The following is a 20043-nucleotide window of genomic DNA, read 5'->3' as shown; positions in this document are numbered from 1 at the left end:
GGTAAGAGATAGGCACAAGGAAAAAATAACTGTTTAGGCAAATAGAAATAAGTTATGATTAGAGCTGAAAACAGTAGTAGCTGGTAGAGTGTGCTGGAGCCATCCTCGCAGCACCTACTTTGCTCCATCTTACCTGGATGGGGCAGGTCAGCCGTATGGTTGGGGTTATGTAAGGCCAGTCTGGTGCTCCTACCAGCTCAACCACACAGCCCTGACCTCACAAACGCCTTGCTCTGCCCGTGGCAAGTGGCTGTGATGCTGGTGTTGGGAGGGTGTCTTGGCGGCTCCACACTGCACCAGCCGCTACTGGTTGAAAACCAGTACCACTTGATTTGATGCACTCAGGTGTGGCTGATGCCATCTGAATCAATGGGCTTAGGCGTGCCTAACTCAACATAGGACTGAGCTGCAAACTGTGAAGGCCACAGCTGGCATTGCAGGGTCTGAAGAAGAATGACTGCAATGTTCTCCTGGAGCCTGCCATCACCTGGGAGTCCACCATGAAAATGTTTGAAAACCGGAGACAAAAGCCCATGTCAGATGTAATTATTAAACTGTGGTTTATCAGCTCAAAAATAAACTGTTGTGAATGCAGCTCAGCTACCCAACTTCATCATTTCTGTCCTGATACGTTAAGCTACAGTTTCCTGGGATATCCAGACTGGTTTAAATACTGTATACAAATCAGAGTGTGAAACCAGAAGCTGTGTGTGCAAGGCACAGTGAACACAGAGCATAAGGCCACACAACTCAGCATTGGGCTGACAAAACCATTGCTTACTGGCTCAAGACCATTACATCCAAACTAAAATCTGTGTTCCACTTAAATGTGAGACACAGGATACGGAATAACAGTAACGATACCTTTCAAGTAATAGACCTTAAAGGATTCATTTCATAATAAAATGGCAGTAAAAGATGCTTTTAGGGCATGAGGGTGAACAGTATCCATATTTCACTTCACAGGTTGACTCAGGTTTGACAAGTTTGCGTTGCCAAGTTACTGTACCTGTTGTTTAAGGGGCGTCTTTCTAATTTATTATTTCTGGCGTCTTCACTTTTTCATAACCTCCAGATGGCACTATTAAGCAGAAAAGAGGATAACTGTAAAATAATGAGTCTAATGTAAAATAAAATTGGAAATTGAATTATAGCTACTGGCGGTGGGGAGGGAAGGGCAGTAGCCTTGAGGTGCTGATCAACCTGCACTCTTATCACTTTTGTTTGCTATTCCCATGTGTTAGGTTACCAGCAAGTTAATAACAGTGCTTCAGCGGTTCAAGGCTTAGCAGAATTGCACTGGACATGAAATAAAGCTAAAATGAATTTCTGTCCAGTATCATTGACATTAGTGCTCATTACTTTTGTGGTGCAATGCCTCAAACCATCAAAAATCAATTTTAAAGATTACCCATTATTTTATAAAGAAAATAAAATACTTTTCAAACAGTAACAAAGCAAGTCAGAGTATAATCTCATGAAACAGTTACTTGGGCTTTAGTTGGGTGGCAATATCAAACACCATTTAAAAAAAACTAAAGGCACTGTTTTTATTCATTCAGGGGTTGTTCTGTGGATAGTTGGGGGTTCAAAAGGTTGTTTCACAATTAAGGGAGGATACTACCAACCTGGATTCTGAGAATATTTGTTTACTGCCACACCCCATCCCCGCCAATTGCAGTGTGAAGTATACAGTGGCATGTGTGACATATTAATGGCCAAGGGTAGTATCTGATTCAGTGATACTCTGAATAAACCCTTTCAAATCAGTTAGTCATGAACTAGTTAAAATTCATGTATTTCAGTGGGTCTGCTCTGAGAATAAATACTCTTAGGTTGCAGTCCTAACCCCACTGAATTCAACAGGACTTCTGAGTAGACATTGGATGGTATTCAATGCTAGTCCTACTGAAAATAGACCCTTTGAAGTTTATAGACATAACTTAGGTTCATAATTTCAATGGGTGTACTCTGAGTTAGACTTGTTAGTTATAGATTACCACCAGGCAATAAGCCCAGTGTGTTGGTGCTTATGGACACAGGGAGTTCCTGTGAAACCAGGGGCTTGTTAGTTATTTCAGTATGCTTGCAGTTGGATAATGGATTAGGGAAGACTTACGTGCATTATGCATGTTTCCCAATTATTCTTGAAAATATAATTTGATCTTGAGAATCATATTTGTCATGTAAAATGAAAAAATAAATAGCTATCCCTCTTGATTTTAGCAAATACCTGTATGCCATGGGTGGACAAACTTCAGGCTTGCAGAATCTACTTTGTTTTTCTAGAACCTTGAGATCCACTAACTGGGTCCAGGTGCAAAAGACATGGAATTAAAGAACAGGATGCCTCTGAGCAGCTGCTGAGGACAGGGATTTACTTTGAGTACCAGAACTAAGCTGAGCAAATAGTCCTTCCAAAACAGAAAAATCAATTCTTGGTTACCCCAGGGTTTCTTCTTTCCAGCAGTCTAATGTTGGGTGGGGTGATCTTGTTAAACAACTGAGAGTCAGAAAGTCTTGGTGATCTTCTGCAAATCACCAGGATCTACTGTTAGATGTCTGGGTCTACCTTCTGCCCGCACCTGATGCAGGCAGTGTGTGGAGTAGGCTAAACAGGATTTTGAGACGGCATGGCTTCAGGGCTTGCACAGCTCCCCATTCTGGCCCCATGGATCTTAATTCTCCTGTGCTATTTTTTAAACTCCCTGAGTGCAGAATTTGAAAAGTTTGATCAATTTACATGTAACCATTGCTTGTGGGGGTGGGATGCACCCCACTTCTTTCCAGACGGCCATAACTGAGTCTGGCCTAACCATTCCACTTCCCCCGCCCCCGCAACCGAAATCATCCTACTACCTTCTAAGCTATTTCATTTCAGGCACTGCATACAGCCCTCACTGTAAATACTGTATGATATATTTTCAATGTTGACTATTGATTGGCTCAATAGGTTTTTGCTAGCTAAGGGCATATTATGTACTATATCAAGTATTGGCCCCTATGAGAGAAAATTTTAATAACACTGTCTTTTTTTTAATGGCTTTAGTTGAAATGAGTTACTCTGAATCAAACCAAGCTTGTATGCTATCCCTCAGTAGGGCAGGCAGGGGATAGCTTTAGTTGGTCATATTAAATGAATGACTTCTGTTGTAGAAAATTATCAGTAACTTCTTGCCAAATATAAGCTGCAGTCCCGAAATTGTTTCCTTTGGTAAACTCCTGCTGGGTTTCAGAATTGTGAATTAAGAAAACGTTAAGGGTACATACTACTGTATTAACTAACTCAAGTTTAAAAAATATTAAGACTGCAATCCAATACATGTCTACTCAGAAGGAAGCTGTTGGGTTCAATGGGACTTACTCCCAGATAAGCGTGTACTGAATTGCAGCCTAAGAGCTAAAAATCTTAGCTATTTTATATATTTATATATACGAAGTAGTATTTTTAGGGACTGATTCTGCAGTTGCTGGGAGCAATCCACCTGCATAAATGTTTTTTTTAATATTTTGCAAAACCAGATTGGAAAATATTGCCATATAGTCTAGTCATAAAATAGGATAGTTCTGCTGCAGGAAAATTTTTCTTATTGTTGAATACCACTTATGCTAACTGCACATTTAGTTGCCTTAAACACATTCTGCTGAATTGAACATTTTTATTTTAAACTTTTATGCTGCAATTAAAATGTTAAAAATCACTGAAATGTAAGGTCCCTTACTCCAATTTTCACAAATTATTTTACCAACCTGTATAAATATATATAATTACACAACATTCAATTTGTATGTATCTTTAAAATACACAGTTTTGCATTTGCACATTCAATAATTTCTATTTTACACAGGGATTAGAACTTATCATGCCTTATACTTTGATGTAGTAATGTTCTTGATATGTATACAAAGTAATTGATTCTGAACCAGTTTCCATAATAGTTCACCCCCTTCACCTCAGCCAAAAAAGTAATTGATCCACATGGTAGTAACAGATGGTTAAATGGAAAAAAAAGTCCTTGGAATTATTCTTATAACAGATGTTCATAACTACTAGCTTCATGCTTTTACTCACCTAAAATTCCAAATAATTTATTAAAGAAAGCTCATGTTCAATCACATCAGTACATATACTGCATTCAAAACTGCATTGGGAGTTAAAAATAATTTAAAAAGCAAGATAATATGAGAAAATGATCTTAGAAGGCAGTTCAAATTTTGTTTTTTTCCCCTTTAAAGGATTCTCCAAAATCCAGTACTACTTTCAGACAGTAGACTTCACCTCTTCGTACAAACCCAGCTGAGTCCAGAAGACATTGAGGCATGTGTATCTGGGCACACGAAATATTCTGTTGCTGAAGCGATCCACGAGTTTGCCACTTTGAAACGACGGTTTCCTGTAGAACATAAAGAGAGGAAAAAAGAGGAAAATTATGTGGATTCAGATTCTGAGAGGTGACTTCCTTACATTCTGTTAAACATGCACACATGATAATAAACACACTTCACTTTTGTTGTTGTTGATGATGCAATACTAAGATAATGAAAAAATTAATTGACTGAGATTTTATTGAGCTGTGACAGCTCATCATAGAAGTCTTCACATACACCTCCACACTGAATTAATGAATGCAGTAGAAATTCAATTATCTGCATTCTGATTATGTGAATTTCATTTAGTCAGACTTGAATTATTTGCGTTTAAATTATCTCGCTAAAAAAAATATCCAACTGCACTCCAAATGGCTAATTAAAAGTCCAAATTTCCTGTCTCTCTTTTGTGACTGGGGATAATTAAAGTTCTCCTCTGTTACTCAGGCTTTGAGTGTGTTGTGAAAACCAATTTCCTCTCTCTTTCTCCCCCCCCCCCCGCCCTTCTCTGCAGTTCATCCTCAGGGCTTGGACACAGCAGTGATGATAACATTTCACACGGATGTAAAGGAAGCACAAGCGCGGTTCCTGAAGAACCCTGAAATATCATTTCTGTCTTGCCATTATTGAAATGACAGATACAGCTTCTATCTAGGTTGAAATTTACATGTGACATAGATGGACCATCCACCCAATTGCCAAGGCATGCCTTTTCTCAATTTTCAAAACAGTTTCATTCATTTTACCATGGATGTATTTATAGCCTTTGCTATATTGAATGATACAAATACTGCCTGTACCACAGCTCCTAAATAAATGTGATTTCTTGATGTGATTCTGTGGAGTTCACTGGAAGGGAGAGGGCTTAAAAAACCTATATAACTAATGCCTAAAATATAGATTGGAATATCTAACTTCTGAAAATTCACAAAATGTATTTTTATTTTGCATTTTAAATGACAATACAGCTATCTTTCCGCTGTGGTGTTAGCTATAGCACTCACTCATGCTACAAAAACCAAAATGCCATTAAATCATAACCGACATAAGAGGGATAAATGACCAAATGAGTTTTCTAATAAGCATGTTGGAAGTATTAAGCTTTTACCTTAAAAGGAACTCTTGGGTAACAGGCCACTTGAATTAAAAAGGCATAACAATGCCTTTCTGTACATGCCTACACAGACGTAAGCCAGGTTGAGTTCAATTGGGTTTACTCCTTGGTTGCAGTCCTCATTTACTTGTTTACCTGGCAACATAGGCCCCACTGAACTCAACAAGATTTGCTTCTAAGTAGACATATATAGAATTGTACTGTAATCATGTTTAACTGTGGTGAACTCTGTCCACAGGCCATGGTGCATGTCTTGCTTTTTGTGATGATTAAAAAAAACCTTTTAAAGAGGCTTACAATTAGAAATTGTGTGCAGTTATATATTTACAGTTTTTTCAAATGAACGTTTTTACATAGAAAAATCAGGAGTATGAAGGAAGGGAACACTTTAGCCAATGAGTATCAGAAATAAACTTCTAGATGAAAGTTTACTGTATTACTGCAGATGTTTAAAGTATGTAGCTCAGTAACACCACAAATTAATTTGTGTATGTTTTGACAACCCCAATCCAACAGGAACCCAATCCAAAAATGCATTTACTAGGAAGTAAGTTGTGTTGAAATTAAGTAAGGCTGGAATTCTGTACCTACTTACCTGGAAGTAAGCCCCACTGAACTCAGTGACGCTTACTTCTGAACAGTCCTGTATAGAGTTGCACCATAAATGTGATTTAAGGATCAGAATGAGTTTGAGAGATGGGGGTGGGGAGACCAGATAACTGCTATGAGCCAGTGATCTTTTTGTGTTTGTCAGCATTTGCACAACATTAACATCAAAGTGTCTTGCAGCTGAACTTTTTGTTGAACTGTACAAAAATATTTAGTGTCCTAATCACTGAAAGACAGCTAGCAGGAAGATACATGTTTAGGCAACTGCCATTCAATAAAATGGTTGCAATTGTTACTGCAAAATGAACAAAAGACATCCAACACGAAAACTGCAGTAGTAACTGAGAAAAAGGAACTGGAGTAAGATATTATTGTTTACTTTTTTAAATGACACATCTGTGCTCATTACTGTTAATTTGAAGTAATTTGTGCACTTTAAATTTAGCAGTCTAAGATTCAGCATACAGAGCCTAAAGACCTCTCAACAACATTGTGATCCCACTATTTCATATCTGCTCAGGTTTAAAGGGTTATTTCAGCCGCAGCACCCTGAATTACAGCAAATGAAAGGGGAGGGGGTCATTTTTCCAGTTAGAGTTTATTTTAGAGCAGCCTAATTCAGCCCTGAATTGTTGGGTTTGTTATGGTCATCATGTTAGCTTTATTGCTCACTGCAGAAAAAAATCATTTTGTATTATTACTATGTATTAGTTGCTTCCTATACTTTGGACAGCTACCTTTTACACTGTAACTCGCTTTGTTTTTTTTGTTTCTTTTTGGTATACCAAATATTAGGGAAATACTGAAATGCTGATTATTCTATGTTCTACCTTTTTAATATGTTTACAAAGTGTTTGTATTTTGTCACATTTCAAAATAAAACATTCTATAAGTATTTTATTCTTTAGTCTTTTAAATTCAGGATGCTGATTTGGGTCATGTTTACACTTGTGTTTTGGTGATGAGATTTTACTCTTTTACTCTCATATATTTTCTAAAAATATATCATGAACCTTCCATATTACATCCCCTATTTTCTAGACTAAGTTTTATGTCAATTCATTCCTCATTTTTCTTATTTTTCTATACTTTCCATATACAAAGTATAAGAAAGGAGAGGAAGAGACCTCATTTTCCAAGTTTATATTTGTCCATTTTTTCTAAAGGTATTTAGGAGCAAATAATAAAAATCTCAAGATTTACATGCTTTTCCTGCATAATATGCAAACCACCTTGGCACACTGAAAACTTATTTGCAACAACATGCTACTTGATACAACACAGCTTTTGAAACAAACATTAAACAATTCCCATTTTTGCATTTTTAATTGTACAGTTTATTTATGCCTGACCCGCGTTGAACCATGTAAATTTATGTGTAAGACACATGCTTACTTAACAACAAAAAAGTACTCCTTTGGTAGATATAATTCTAACCAAAATAAACAATAGTGTTTTCCTCTGTAAGAAACTTTTCATTTATAAAAGGTATACTTGTTTTAGCGATTCATCCAACTTTGCTTAATAGCCAATTTTAAAGTGCTCCAAGAGGAAAAATTCCAAGAGGAATTTATGTTTTTTATCAAAGGCCTCAAGAATCCAGACTAAAATAAATGTGCTTTTACAAGACAGCATTAAATTGCTTTTTCTCTTCCTTTTGAGTAGATCACATTTCTCAGAATCCTTAGAAGAAATAATTCTATATACTCTGCTTCATTTATTGGAAAATGCTCGGAACTGCTGCTCCATCTGTATATTACAGTTTCCTCTCTCGCTCTTTTCGTATAACAATTTTATACCATCCAGAAACGATTTGATAAAATAGCTCCTTTTTCCTGACAGTGCCTCTCTCCCTTTAAAAATAGGCTAGCTCCGGCTCAACATCAAACAGCAAATATCAGATACACAGTTATAAATAGCAGTAAAGGGCGAAGCGGAGGGAGGGGAAACAGAGGGATAGAGTCCTTTTGAGGGTCTCGAACTTCCCAAACATAAAACGCGTTCAAAGTAACCCTTTCCCTGCTGAGCTCCTGAGACTCCGAAACGCAGGCGCGCATCGACAAGCAAACTGCCCTAGAATGCACCATCGCAGCGCTTTCCCGAAACTTTCCTTTTGTTTCTCATTGATTAGCTGCTCCTCCAAGTGGATTTTTTTTTAAAATGGACATGTTGACTTCTTACCATAGCGACACCGCCAGTCCCTGCCATCCTAAACTTTTTAGAGTTGCCCCCCCGGCTCCACGCGGAAAGAGTTCGAGTCCACCTTTCCCCTCCCCTGCATGCTAACTTTTGTTTGTTTGTTTGTTTTGTTAAAACACACGAACACGCACAGAAAAGAGACTCACTAACCATCTGGCTTCACCCTAGGAGCAAAACCGGGACTGCCTAGTCATCAACAAGACTCCCGCCTCCCAGTTTTTTGCTCCTCTAGGCAGCCTTTACACCACCTGGAGTAGCAGTTTGCTGGTTTCTTACCTCAGGGCCTTGATCCGCTCTTTAATCCCCCTCCCCGCCCCTCCCTCCTTCCCGCTTCCAACCCACATGCTGGACTTTTTCCCCTGCAGCAGCAACTGCTGCACTGAACTGCGGGCGTGTGCAGAGCGCTCGCTCAGCAGCAGCAGCGCGCTTCCTCCTCCCCTCCCTGGGAGTCTTGAGCATTCCAGGCGTCCTCCATGTGCCCAAGCGCCGCTGGGGGCTGTTGGGGGGTGAGAGAGAGAGAGAGAGAGAGAGAGAGAGAAGCCTGCCGGCCTTGATCCCGTAACCCATAGCAACGGCCCAAATAAGAACAGAGGGGGGGGCAGGAGAGAGAGAGAAGACAGAGATGCAAGCCTCGTCTAGCAGATCAACAGAGCCGCTAGATCAAAACAATAACCAATTATTTTGGTTATTGCTTTGATCTACAGGCTCTGATATAGCTGAGTTTCTAGGATTAGCGTGTTTGCGTTAATACAAATGTGCGCGCGCACACACGCTGTATACAAATACATATATCACACACAATATCGCCTACTGGTTGTCAATATCGTTAATTTCTTTCCTTCTCCGTACCCCTTCCCTTTATTTGCATGAAGTGATAGGCACAGAAGGGGTTGGAAAACGTTAGGCAAATCCGCCGCTGCCCGTACTGCTGCTGCTGCTGCGGAGGGGACCAAGAGGGGGGCGAGGACTCTGACGACGCCATTCCCAGGCGCCGGTTTGATGGCGGGCTTTTGTTATGCAAAAACCCGGCTGCCGGCTGTCGCTGATCTGTGCAGAGAGCCAGGTTGTCAGATGACTTCTTGAAAGAAGGGTCAACGGAGCTTTTGGGGGCTCATTGTTTGCTAGGCACTGTGCGGCGATATGCAGCTGAAGCGCTCGAAAAGAAAAGGAATCGCAAGGATGTGAAGCCAGAATAGATTCTGAGCTATGGAGATTCTGAAACGAGAAGATCCCCCTTTCAAAAGGAGGAAGGGCCCGTTTTAAGGCTGCCTGATCAAAATTTTGAAACGAAGGAAAAACAACAACGCGGCGCTGTAGGGCCACACATTTGCCATTTGGTTGCAGCAAAACAGCAAAGGCCTGTAGTGCCTTAATAGGGTAACCCAGTGTTTCATTGTTCCTTGAATACAAGGCAGGGGTTCCATGGAGTTGAATGATTATGCTGTGGGATTGCTATTTTGTTCAGTAGGCCTTGAATGTCCCAGAGTAAGACATGCTGTTTAGCAGAGAGACACAGAGAGAGAGACCTTCCTTTCTCCCAATGATTTTTCAAGTGTCCCAGAATAGCCCCGTTGTTTAAAATGATTAATAAACTTTTAGACATGCAGAATACCTTGCAAACGTTTTAATATGCCTTTATGACAACCCTAACAGGTCACTATTTTGCCCATTTTACAGATGGGGAGTTGAGAGACTGAGAGCAGAGTTTCATTGCCCCAAAGACAGAGGCTGGGTCACAATATTGTCTGGAACTCACATTGCCTGATTTGCAAGCCTGAGCAGTAAATTCCAGAGGCATGGCAATTTGGCTATGGCAATTTGAGGATGGATGAAAATGTACACCGTGCATGCACAGTGGCATCATATATGTTCAAGGGCTAAGAAACAGTATCTTAACTGAGAGTTCATAATGTGTCCAGGACAGTAAACTCTAAGGCTGAACTCCCCTCTTTAGTACTATTGTAGCTCCTTTTATCTCTCTCTTTGCTTCTCAAATCTCTCCTTAATTAGCCCTTCCCACTCAAAACTTTTGACTTCTCTATATCTTAATAGATGGTTTTGAAGACCAGATAGGCTTATGCCAAATTTAGAGTGCCTCTCACAATGAAGGGCACTTACAAGGTATTGCTCTATTGCCAGTATATGTATTTTTGGAGTGTTTGCATTAATGGAGAGGGCTGTGTACACATCATACATTTTAAGCATGTGGCGTTCTCCAAAGAATCCAGGGAACTATAGTTTTTTTAAGGGTGCTGGAAATTAAGCTCTGTGAGAGGTAAAATACAGTTCCCAGGATTTTTTGGCGGGTGCTTTAAATGTATGGTGTGTATGCAGCCAAAGTGAAGAGAAAATGTTAACCTGCCCATTGTCATGCAGGGATAGGCACAGGAAGCCTTGATAGCAAAAAGTTCATCACCCTGTAATATGGATCAGGAAGAGAGAATGGACAGTTGGGATGTGGTGTTACCTCTCCAAACACACACGAACACACACACAAACATACACACTTTTTAAAAATGAGGATCAAGGCGTTAAATGGCAATTGTTTGGTTACTACTCAGTGTTGCTATTGTTTCAATTTGAAGTCACATTTCCTTTATCTACCCATACCATGTGAGACAGGGTTGTATTTTATCACCCTATTTGTTTAATCTGTACGCAGAACATATCATACGGAAAGCGGGATTGGACCAAGATGAAGGAGGTGTGAAAACTGGAGGGAGAAACATCAATAATTTAAGATATGCAGATGATACCATACTACTAGCAGAAACCAGTAATGATTTGAAACGAATGCTGATGAAAGTTAAAGAGGAAAGCACAAAAGCAGGACTATAGCTGAACGTCAAGAAAACTAAAGTAATGACAATAGAAGATTTGTATAACTTTACAGTTGACAATGAGGACATTGAACTTGTCAAGGATTATCAATACCTCGGCACAGTCATTAACCAAAATGGAGACAATAGTCAAGAAATCAGAAGAAGGCTAGGACTGGGTAGGGCAGCTGTGAGAGAACTAGAAAAGGTCCTCCAATGCAAAGATGTATAACTGAACACCAAAGTCAGGATCATTCAGACCATGGTATTCCCGATCTCTATGTATGGATGTGAAAGTTGGACAGGGAAAAAGGCGGATAAGAGAAAAATCAGCTCATTTGAAATTTGGTGCTGGAGGAGAGCTTTGCGCATACTATCATGGACTGCGAAAAAGACAAATGATTGGGTGTTGGAATGAATTGAACCAGAACTGTCACTAGAAGCTAAAATGATGAAACTGAGGTTATCATACTTTGGACACATCATGAGAAGACATGATTCACTAGAAAAGACAATAATGCTGGGAAAAACAGCAGGGAGTAGAAAAAAAGGAAGGCCAAACAAGAGATGGATTGATTCCATAAAGGAAGCCACAGACCTGAACTTACAAGATCTGAACAGGGTGGTTCATGACAGATGCTCTTGGAGGTCGCTGATTCATGGGGTCGCCATAAGTTGTGATCGACTTGAAGGCACATAACAACAACAACCCACACCGTGAATCAGAATTTACACAATTTCCAAAGCCTGTGATCTGCGTGCTCCTGCTTGCAACTCACAAGAGTTACACAGCACACAATTTGCTGACTATAGATGCTGAAAATTCACACCATATTGAAAGGAGAGAGTCACAGTAAACTGGTGGATCATGGATCCTGATTTTAAGTATAGTGCATTCAAAACTAATCTATTCTGAGAGATGTCCTCCATACCGGTCTGTTTTTAAAAAAAACATGGTGGGGTGGCAAGGAACCTAGGAACGCTGCCTTATACAAGTCAGACCATTGGTGCCATCTAGCATTGTCTACAAAAGTTAGGAGCAGCTCTCTGGGTGTTCAGTTAGGGGTGTCATCCAGCCCTACCTGGAGATGTTAGTGATTGAATCTAGGACCTTTTGCATGCAAACCATGTGCTTTTCCACTGAGCTGCATCCCTTCCCATATTAAATAACAAATTATCCTGAGCCTTATTCCTACAGTTCCCACAATTAGGAGAGGGTAAATTGTGGTTACTTGATAGTGGAAGGCAATCCACACATGACAAGAGATTGTTGGATTTTTTTAACCTTTTCATGTGAGACAGAGCTGTTCCATATTCCATGAAAGTAGGTTTGGGGGCTATATACTGTTGAGCATTAACTTAAATTGAGCATTGGAGGAAAGGATAGAGTGGCAGATGACAACCAGGCACATTGCTTATTCATTGTGTGTCTGCAAGGGTAGCCTTCTTCTTACCCTCTAATGTGATTGCATAAAGTACTTTTCAGTCATAGGCTTCTGCCTCTGAAGAGAGGCATAACTCATAGCAAGCATGTGACTGCAGCTCAAATGGACAATTTATGCATACTTGACATGCACAGAAGCACCAGTATTGCAATGCTGTTGCATGAAGGATGTATAGTGATCTGTTCGATCTCCAAATACTGTACAGTGGCTGAAATAGCTTCTGGCTCATATGTTAATGTCCTCTGTGATATCACAGGCATGCTGTGGCTTCCAAACCTGTTCAGATGCTTTCTATGGAGATGCATTGGACTCTTAGTCAAGCCTTTTAAATAAATAAACAAATAAACATTAGAAAAATATGGGGCAATGTATATTCTCCAAATCATAATATCTATTATCTGGAGCAGAATTATTCTGAAGTTAAATTTTTGTTTTATTTTACAAGTCACTTTACCCAGAGAGCACTTAGTGTTAATTTCTGCAGAAATTGCTGTTAGCTGTATGCATGTGTGTGTGTGTATATAGATAATGATAGACTGGTTTTATCTTGATAAAAGTGCCATCACAAAATGGCTGCCACGGGTAGCAAAAAAAAAAAAAAGTGACAGTAGTCTATACCAGTGAGTACAATCACAAAAAAGCCCTGTAGATAAATATATACATACATAGACTTATCACAATGATCCAGAGCAATATGCATGCACCAAAGATTTCTTGACAGGATTATTTTCATTAGTTCCTCCTACCTAGCCCCTGAATTACTTCATATGCCTTTCCCCCCCTTTTTTTTGTCATGATAGTAGATGAAAGTAAACAGATGAGTCTGGAATATTCTAGAATGTGCTTATTATTTATAGCATCACACACGTCACCTTTCTGAATTGCATCTTTCAGTCTGTTCCGTGGGTGACAGCACTCTTATATCTAATATGCCTGTGAACAATTTTCATATTAAATGTTGATGTGGCAAAACATACACAAGAGAATGTTGTTATGCCTTATGTTTGTGGGATGAAGCTTACTTCTGAATGCTCTCTAGCTGGTGAGCTAAGATATTTTTTAACAATGTTTCAAAAAATGTTACCTTTTCAATTGTGGCAAATTTTGCTCTTGCCACAAGGGGGTGTATTCAGCTGAGTTTCACTTTACAAAATTGACAGAAGCAAAGGGAGGCCACAATCCCATGGCGATTTCCCGATAATAAATATGAGAATCAGGTTTTCTCCCTATTGGCAGAATAGTCTAGGTTCTAGGTGATCACAGCGACTGAAAATCTAATGGCATTACTTACTTTTACTCATGAAAGAATCCTATGTGTTTTGAAATCATGCATTGCCTTAACCATGAAAAAACATGCCAGAGAGAATGTATTTGGACAACTTGGGGAACCCCTTCCCCAATGTGTGATGAGAGAGTTAGCCTTGCTTTCAAACTGGGTAAGGGGGATGAATAGATTTCTAGGGTCCCATTCAGCTAACCTCTACCCCCGCCAAATGCACTGCTGTAATAAAGCTTTTAATTTAATTTTTTTTAAACAAAAGCAATTACAGAAAAGTGCAAATCCAATGCATGACATTTAACACTTGGCTGTGGCAGTCAGGCTGCGCTTAAATGGGGGCTTTTCTGCGGAACAACAAGAGCCAAAAGGCCTTGTGTCATGGAGTAATGTAAGACACAATCTCGCCTGAAAATGCACAATGAATCGGGAAGGATTTATGTAATTAATTGACCAGTCTTAACCTGTTATCGTGATGTAAGGAATTTGGAACTCATTAATTTGGGCTCTGACAGATTTCATATTAGAGCTGGCAAATATGGATTGAACTTCTTATTCATGTAGCAGCTGGAATTTCCATGACAGTGAGGATTAGTGAAGAAGACCTATTGCTGGAGTCAAACTGCCTCTTTTGTAATCAGCAATCCTGCTCTGCATTAAAGGGATAATGGGAAAATAGAGCAGTGGGGGGAAGGGAGGTTACCCTGCCGGCAGAGGAAAGGATGGCAGTTTTGCTCGCTCTGCTAATATTTATACTGAGCACCAGCTTTTGCAGTTGAATGAAAACATTAATTGCAATCATAAAGTGAGGGGAACTGTTTTTCAAACAAAAGGAAAGGAGAAAAGGCAACCTTGGGGTCTGGCCCAGCCTTTATGTATTTCAGTGTTTCCCCCCCCCTTCTTTAAAATAGTGACTTTTGGGGGTCATCATTTGTCATAGAAACCATTGCCTCTCAGGAAGCAAACAGAGCAAAAGACCAAAGACAAGCAATTGGTAGAATGGTTGAATAACACTTAGAAGGACATAGCAAAAGAACAAAATAAGAGCCTGCTGGATCAGGCCAATGGCCCATCTAGTCCAGCATACTGTTCTCACAGTGGCCAACCAGATGCCTCTGGGAAGCCCAAAAGCAACAACTGAGCAGAAGAGCATTCTCATTTCCTGCTGTTTCCAACATCTGGGACTGAGAAGCATACTGCATCTGACAGTGAAGGTAGAACATAGCCATTGGGGTTAGTAGTCACTGACACCCTTATCCTCCATGAATATGTATGATACGCATATGGCAGGAACATAGGAAGTTGTATAGAAAGCTGCCGTACACTGACCATTGATCCACCTAGCTTAGTATTATCAGCACTGACTGGCAGCAAACAGCTCTCCAGGGGTTCAGGCAGGGGACATTCCCAGCTCTATCTGACAATTTATTTATTTATTTTTTTATTATTAAATCTGTTAGTCGCCCATCTGGCTGGTTGTCCAGCCACTCTGGGCGATGTACAAGATAAACAGTACATAAACAGTTAAAAATTTTAAAAAACAGTAAAAACTAATCCGTCCCAAAAGCTTGCCTAAAAAACCAGGTCTTCAGGGTCCGGCGGAAGCTTATTATAGACGGGGCATGGTGTAGATCATTAGGGAGAAGATTCCATAGGGTGGGGGCCATTATTGAGAAGGCCCTCTCTCAAGTCCTCACCAGTCTAGCTGTTTTGACTTGTGGGATCCAGAGAAGGTCTTCCGAGGCTGATCTTGTTGAGCGGCATCCCTGTCGATGCTGGAGGCGCTCCTTCAGATAAGCTGGGCCACAACCGTATAGGGTTTTAAAGGTTAAGACCAACACCTTGAATTGGGCTCGGTACACAACCGGTAACCAATGCAACTCCTTCAGCACAGGAGTGATGTGATCTCTACGGCGGCTGCCTGCAATCAGACGTGCCGCTGCATTCTGTACCAGCTGTAACTTCCAAACCGTTTTCAAGGGTAACCCCACGTAGAGCGCATTACAGTAGTCTAGGCGAGTGGTGATCAGGGCATGCACCACCAGTGGGAGCAGATGATTGGGAAGGTAGGGGCGTAGCCTCCGTATCAGATGAAGTTGATACAGAGCTGCCCGGCTCACAGCCGACACTTGAGCCTCCATGGACAGCTGGGAGTCAAGAATGACCCCCAGGCTACGGACCTGGTCTTTCAGGGGCAGTCGTACCCTGTTAAGCACCAAGTCTATATCTCCCAGCCTTCCCTTTTCTCCCACAAACAGCACTTCGGTTTTGTCAGGATTCAGCTTCAGCTTATTCCTTCCCATCCAGCCACTCATCGACTCCAGACACTTGGACATGGTTTCCACAGCCAACCTTGGTGAAGATTTAAATGAGAGATAGAGCTGCGTGTCATCCGCATACTGATGACACTGCAGCCCAAATCTCCTGATGATTGCTCCCAGCGGCTTTATATAGAAGTTAAAAAGCATTGGAGAAAGGATAGAACCCTGTGGCACCCCACAAGTGAGGGGCCAGGGATCTGAAACCTCCTCCTCCAGTGCTACTCTTTGGTATCTCCCAGAGAGGAAGGAATGGAACCACTGCAATACAGTGCCCCCAATACCTAACCTCTGCAGGTGGTCCAAGAGAATAGCGTGGTCAACAGTATCAAAAGCCACTGAGAGATCGAGGAGGACAAGGAAGGTGCATTCGCCTCTATCCCATGCCCTTCTCATATCATCTACCAAGGCGACCAAGGCTGTTTCAGTCCCATGTCCCGGTCTGAAGCCCGACTGAAATGGATCCAGATAATCCGCTTCTTCCAAGTGTGCTTGCAGCTGTTTAGCCACCACCCGCTCAACTGCCTTGCCTAAGAATGGCACATTTGAGACTGGGCGAAGACTGAACAGAAGACTGAACTCGAGGCCTTTTGCATGCAAGCAGATGCTTGGACACTGAGTTATGGCCTTTCGCCTGACATGCAGGACTGATTTGTTTTGGGAGTTAATGCATACTAAGAGAGAGATCTAGATGGGCTGCACAGAACCCGATTTTTCAATAGCTGGGCAAAAAGTGGGCCTGCCAAACTCATTTTCCACTCTTCCCTGCTCTATTGTTGCTACAGCCTTCTGTGCTCTTTCAGCAGCTGCTGCCTCTCCAGTTTTGGCTGCCATTTTTCTTTTGATTGTACATATGGATGTGTGTGCAGTCATTTTAAAATATCCATTGCATGGAAACAACATGGCCATCTATGGGTACCATGATGTTTGCACCTATATGTGCCACCTTTTCTTTTTTAAAAAAAACACTATACACATATGGATGCGTGCAATATAAAAACAAAACACAGCATTTGCCTACAAGCCAGTAGCTACTGAAAACAGCTGGTACAAGAAATTGGAAAAAGCCTGGAAGTGCAAGGCAATTGAGAGGATGGGGCTGGTTGGTACTTACCTATAAAGCCTTATATGGCGCGGGACCACGATATCTGTTGGAACGCCTCTCCCGATATGAACCGGCCCGTACACTACGGTCTACTACGAAGGCCCTCCTACGGGTTCCGACTCATAGGGAAGCCCGGAGAGTGGTGACAAGATCTAGGGCCTTCTCAGTGGTGGCCCCCGAACTATGGAATGGTCTCCCCGAGGAGGTACACCTGGCACCGACACTATCATCTTTTCGGCGCCAGGTTAAAACCTTTCTCTTCTCTGAGGCATTCTAATTCCTGTTAATTTTAAATTATTATAATTTGATTTTAGACTGTACAGTTTTTTGTACAGTTTTGTATTGTGATATACTGTATTGTGTTATTTTCATTGTATTTTTAATTGTTCACCGCCCAGAGAGCTGTTGCTAGTCGGGCGGTATATAAGCTTAATTAAATAAATTAAATAAATAAATAAATAAAATAATTTGTCAAGGAACCAGAGTAAAAGCACACAGTTGAAGCCTGGGATATATGTATATCTACTCAGAAGGAAGTCCCATTGAGTTCCATGGATCTTACTCCCACAAGAGAGGGTTTAGGATTGCAACCAAAGTGAGGGCAGTGCCACAGAATGATTTACTGCAACTTCTTGAAGAGCAGGGCAGGGGATATTTATATGTGCCAATAGAGGAACTTCTCCGGGGGGGGGATGTGTTTCATTGCTGCTGTCATTCCGGAACTATTGCTTTGGATAACCTCCATGCAACAAAGTGTTGGCATTTTTGATGTCTGTGAATATATACCTTAATGGCTATTTTAAATGCCACTTTAATTACTGTGCTGAAGGACCTGAGACAACTGAAGAGATTTTAATGGTAGAATGTTTTAGAGGCTGCAGAAAGCAAATGTTAATGAGGATGCCTCTGGTAAGAGATGGGTGACCTATGGCCTCCAGGTGTTGTTGGGCACCAACTCCCAGCAGCTCCAGTCAGCATGGGCAATGGTCAAGGACAATGGGTGTTGCACGTACAACCCTGGACATATTTAGAGGCTTTGCTACAATCAAGCTGTATATAAATTTTGTTAAATAAATAATTAATCCACGTAAGTAAATCCCTCAGTGTCCGATGGGACTTATTCTGAGGTACCTGTGCCTAAGGTTGCACAGTTACTATGGTTAGGCTAAAAACATGTAATTTTATTATGGACATTTTTTAAAAAAAAAAGTTTATATTTTGATCATTTTATTGTTTACTGTTTTTAAAGTTTGATTTTATAGTGTGTTTTTAAAAATATGAATATTTTATACTATTATGTAAATAGCTTGGAGATCTTTTTTGATGAAGTGGTATATAAATCTTGCTAAACAAGCAAACCAACAAACAATATCTGGGATGCCACAAGTTCCCTATTTCTGACTTAGGAGAACTCCTATAGTTTTATTTCCAGAGTGCACTTCTATGATACATAATTCATCTTACCTTCATCCTGATCATATCAGTGAGTCTTAGAAAAATGGAGACGTATGAAGGGCCAGGAATGGCCTATTGGTGAAGGACAGGCAATAAATAATAGTGATGATCATGATCATGATGACACAGGGATGCTGAGAACTTGTCTGTCTCTATGTAAACAAGTGGGACCTGCCACAAAATGATGCAGTGTATGCTCACCCCCAACAGGAATGTTCCTGTTCAGGGTGCCAGCCTGCCATAACGTCCTTCAAGGTACTAAAACCTGTAAAAGGCTCAAGGAAGCTAATTCCCCCACTCCTGCTTTTCATTTTTCTTTTCAAACTGACATACTACAACATGTTAGGGCTCCTGACATCACTGAGCATTCTCAGCTCTTACCTGGCTGGGGTGTGTGTGCATGTGTGTGGGGTTTTTGCTCTTTTGTTGTTGTGTTTAATTTTTTGTACTTCTACATACTTTGGGGCTCACCCAAGCCTGCTGATGCCTTCCTCTTAGTTCTCAGTGACCCTGTTTTGTCTCCGATCCTGTCAGCACCCAATAAACTAAGAACATAAGAAGAGGCCTCTTGGATCAGACCAAAGGCCCATCTAGTCCAGTATCCTATTACCATAGCGGAAAACCAGATGCCCCTGTAAGCAGGACCTGACTGTAACAGCACTGTTCCCAATTGTGACACCCTGCAACTGGTATTGGAGATACCATGGAGATCAAACATAGACAGGAGATAGAACATAGCCACCAAGGCTATTAGTAGGATTGCCAGGTTCTTGGTCTGAGACTGATCCTGTCCTTTAGGAGAAGAGAAAGTCAGCCAAGTGCAGGTGTTCTTGCAACATTGTAATGGGAAAAACCACAAGGTGGAATTCTCCCTCCCCCCTGCACAACTTTTAAAGATACAGAAGACCTCTCGGTTGCCAGGCCCAGCTCCAAGAGGTCTTCTGTATCTTTAAAAGTTGTGCAGGGGGGAGGAAGAATTCCACCTTGTGGTTTTTCCCATTACAGAGTTGCAAGAACACCTGCACTTGGCTGACTTTCTCTTCTCCTAAAGATACAGGATCAGTCTCAGGCCATGGACCTGGCAACCCTACCTAGCAGCCACTGGTAGCCTTGTCCTCCTTGAATTTGTCTAATCCTCTTTGAAAGCCATCTAAATAGACGGTCATCGCTACATCTTCCAAGAGTGAATTCCATAGCTGAACAGTGTACTATGTGAAAAAGTACTTTCTTTTGTCTGTCCTGAATCTTAACATTCTCCACACCATGCATAATCTTATACACCTATATAATGTCCCCCCCTTACTCACCTTTTTTCTAAACCAAAAAGCCTCATAG

At 40.9% G+C, this 20043-nt stretch overlaps 1 protein-coding gene across 3 annotated transcripts in view; it reads left to right on the top strand.

Moving 5' to 3' along the window:
• SNX10 (sorting nexin 10) overlaps window positions 1–5203 on the top strand; it is a 50656-nt gene extending 45453 nt beyond the window's left edge. For all 3 annotated transcript variants that reach the window (XM_061586947.1, XM_061586948.1, XM_061586946.1), the window contains exons 7-8: window positions 4237–4452; window positions 4883–5203. In XM_061586947.1, coding sequence (XP_061442931.1) covers window positions 4237–4452; window positions 4883–4970 — 304 coding nt within the window. In that variant the 3' untranslated portion in view covers window positions 4971–5203. The remainder of the gene's footprint in view (window positions 1–4236; window positions 4453–4882) is intronic.
• The last annotated feature ends 14840 nt before the right edge of the window (window positions 5204–20043 follow it).

The sequence above is a fragment of the Rhineura floridana genome, chromosome 10, assembly GCF_030035675.1.
Source record: "Rhineura floridana isolate rRhiFlo1 chromosome 10, rRhiFlo1.hap2, whole genome shotgun sequence".
Lineage (NCBI taxonomy): Eukaryota > Metazoa > Chordata > Lepidosauria > Squamata > Rhineuridae > Rhineura > Rhineura floridana.
Note: the sequence above shows the minus strand (reverse complement) of the source record. Positions and strands in the feature narration are given on the sequence as shown.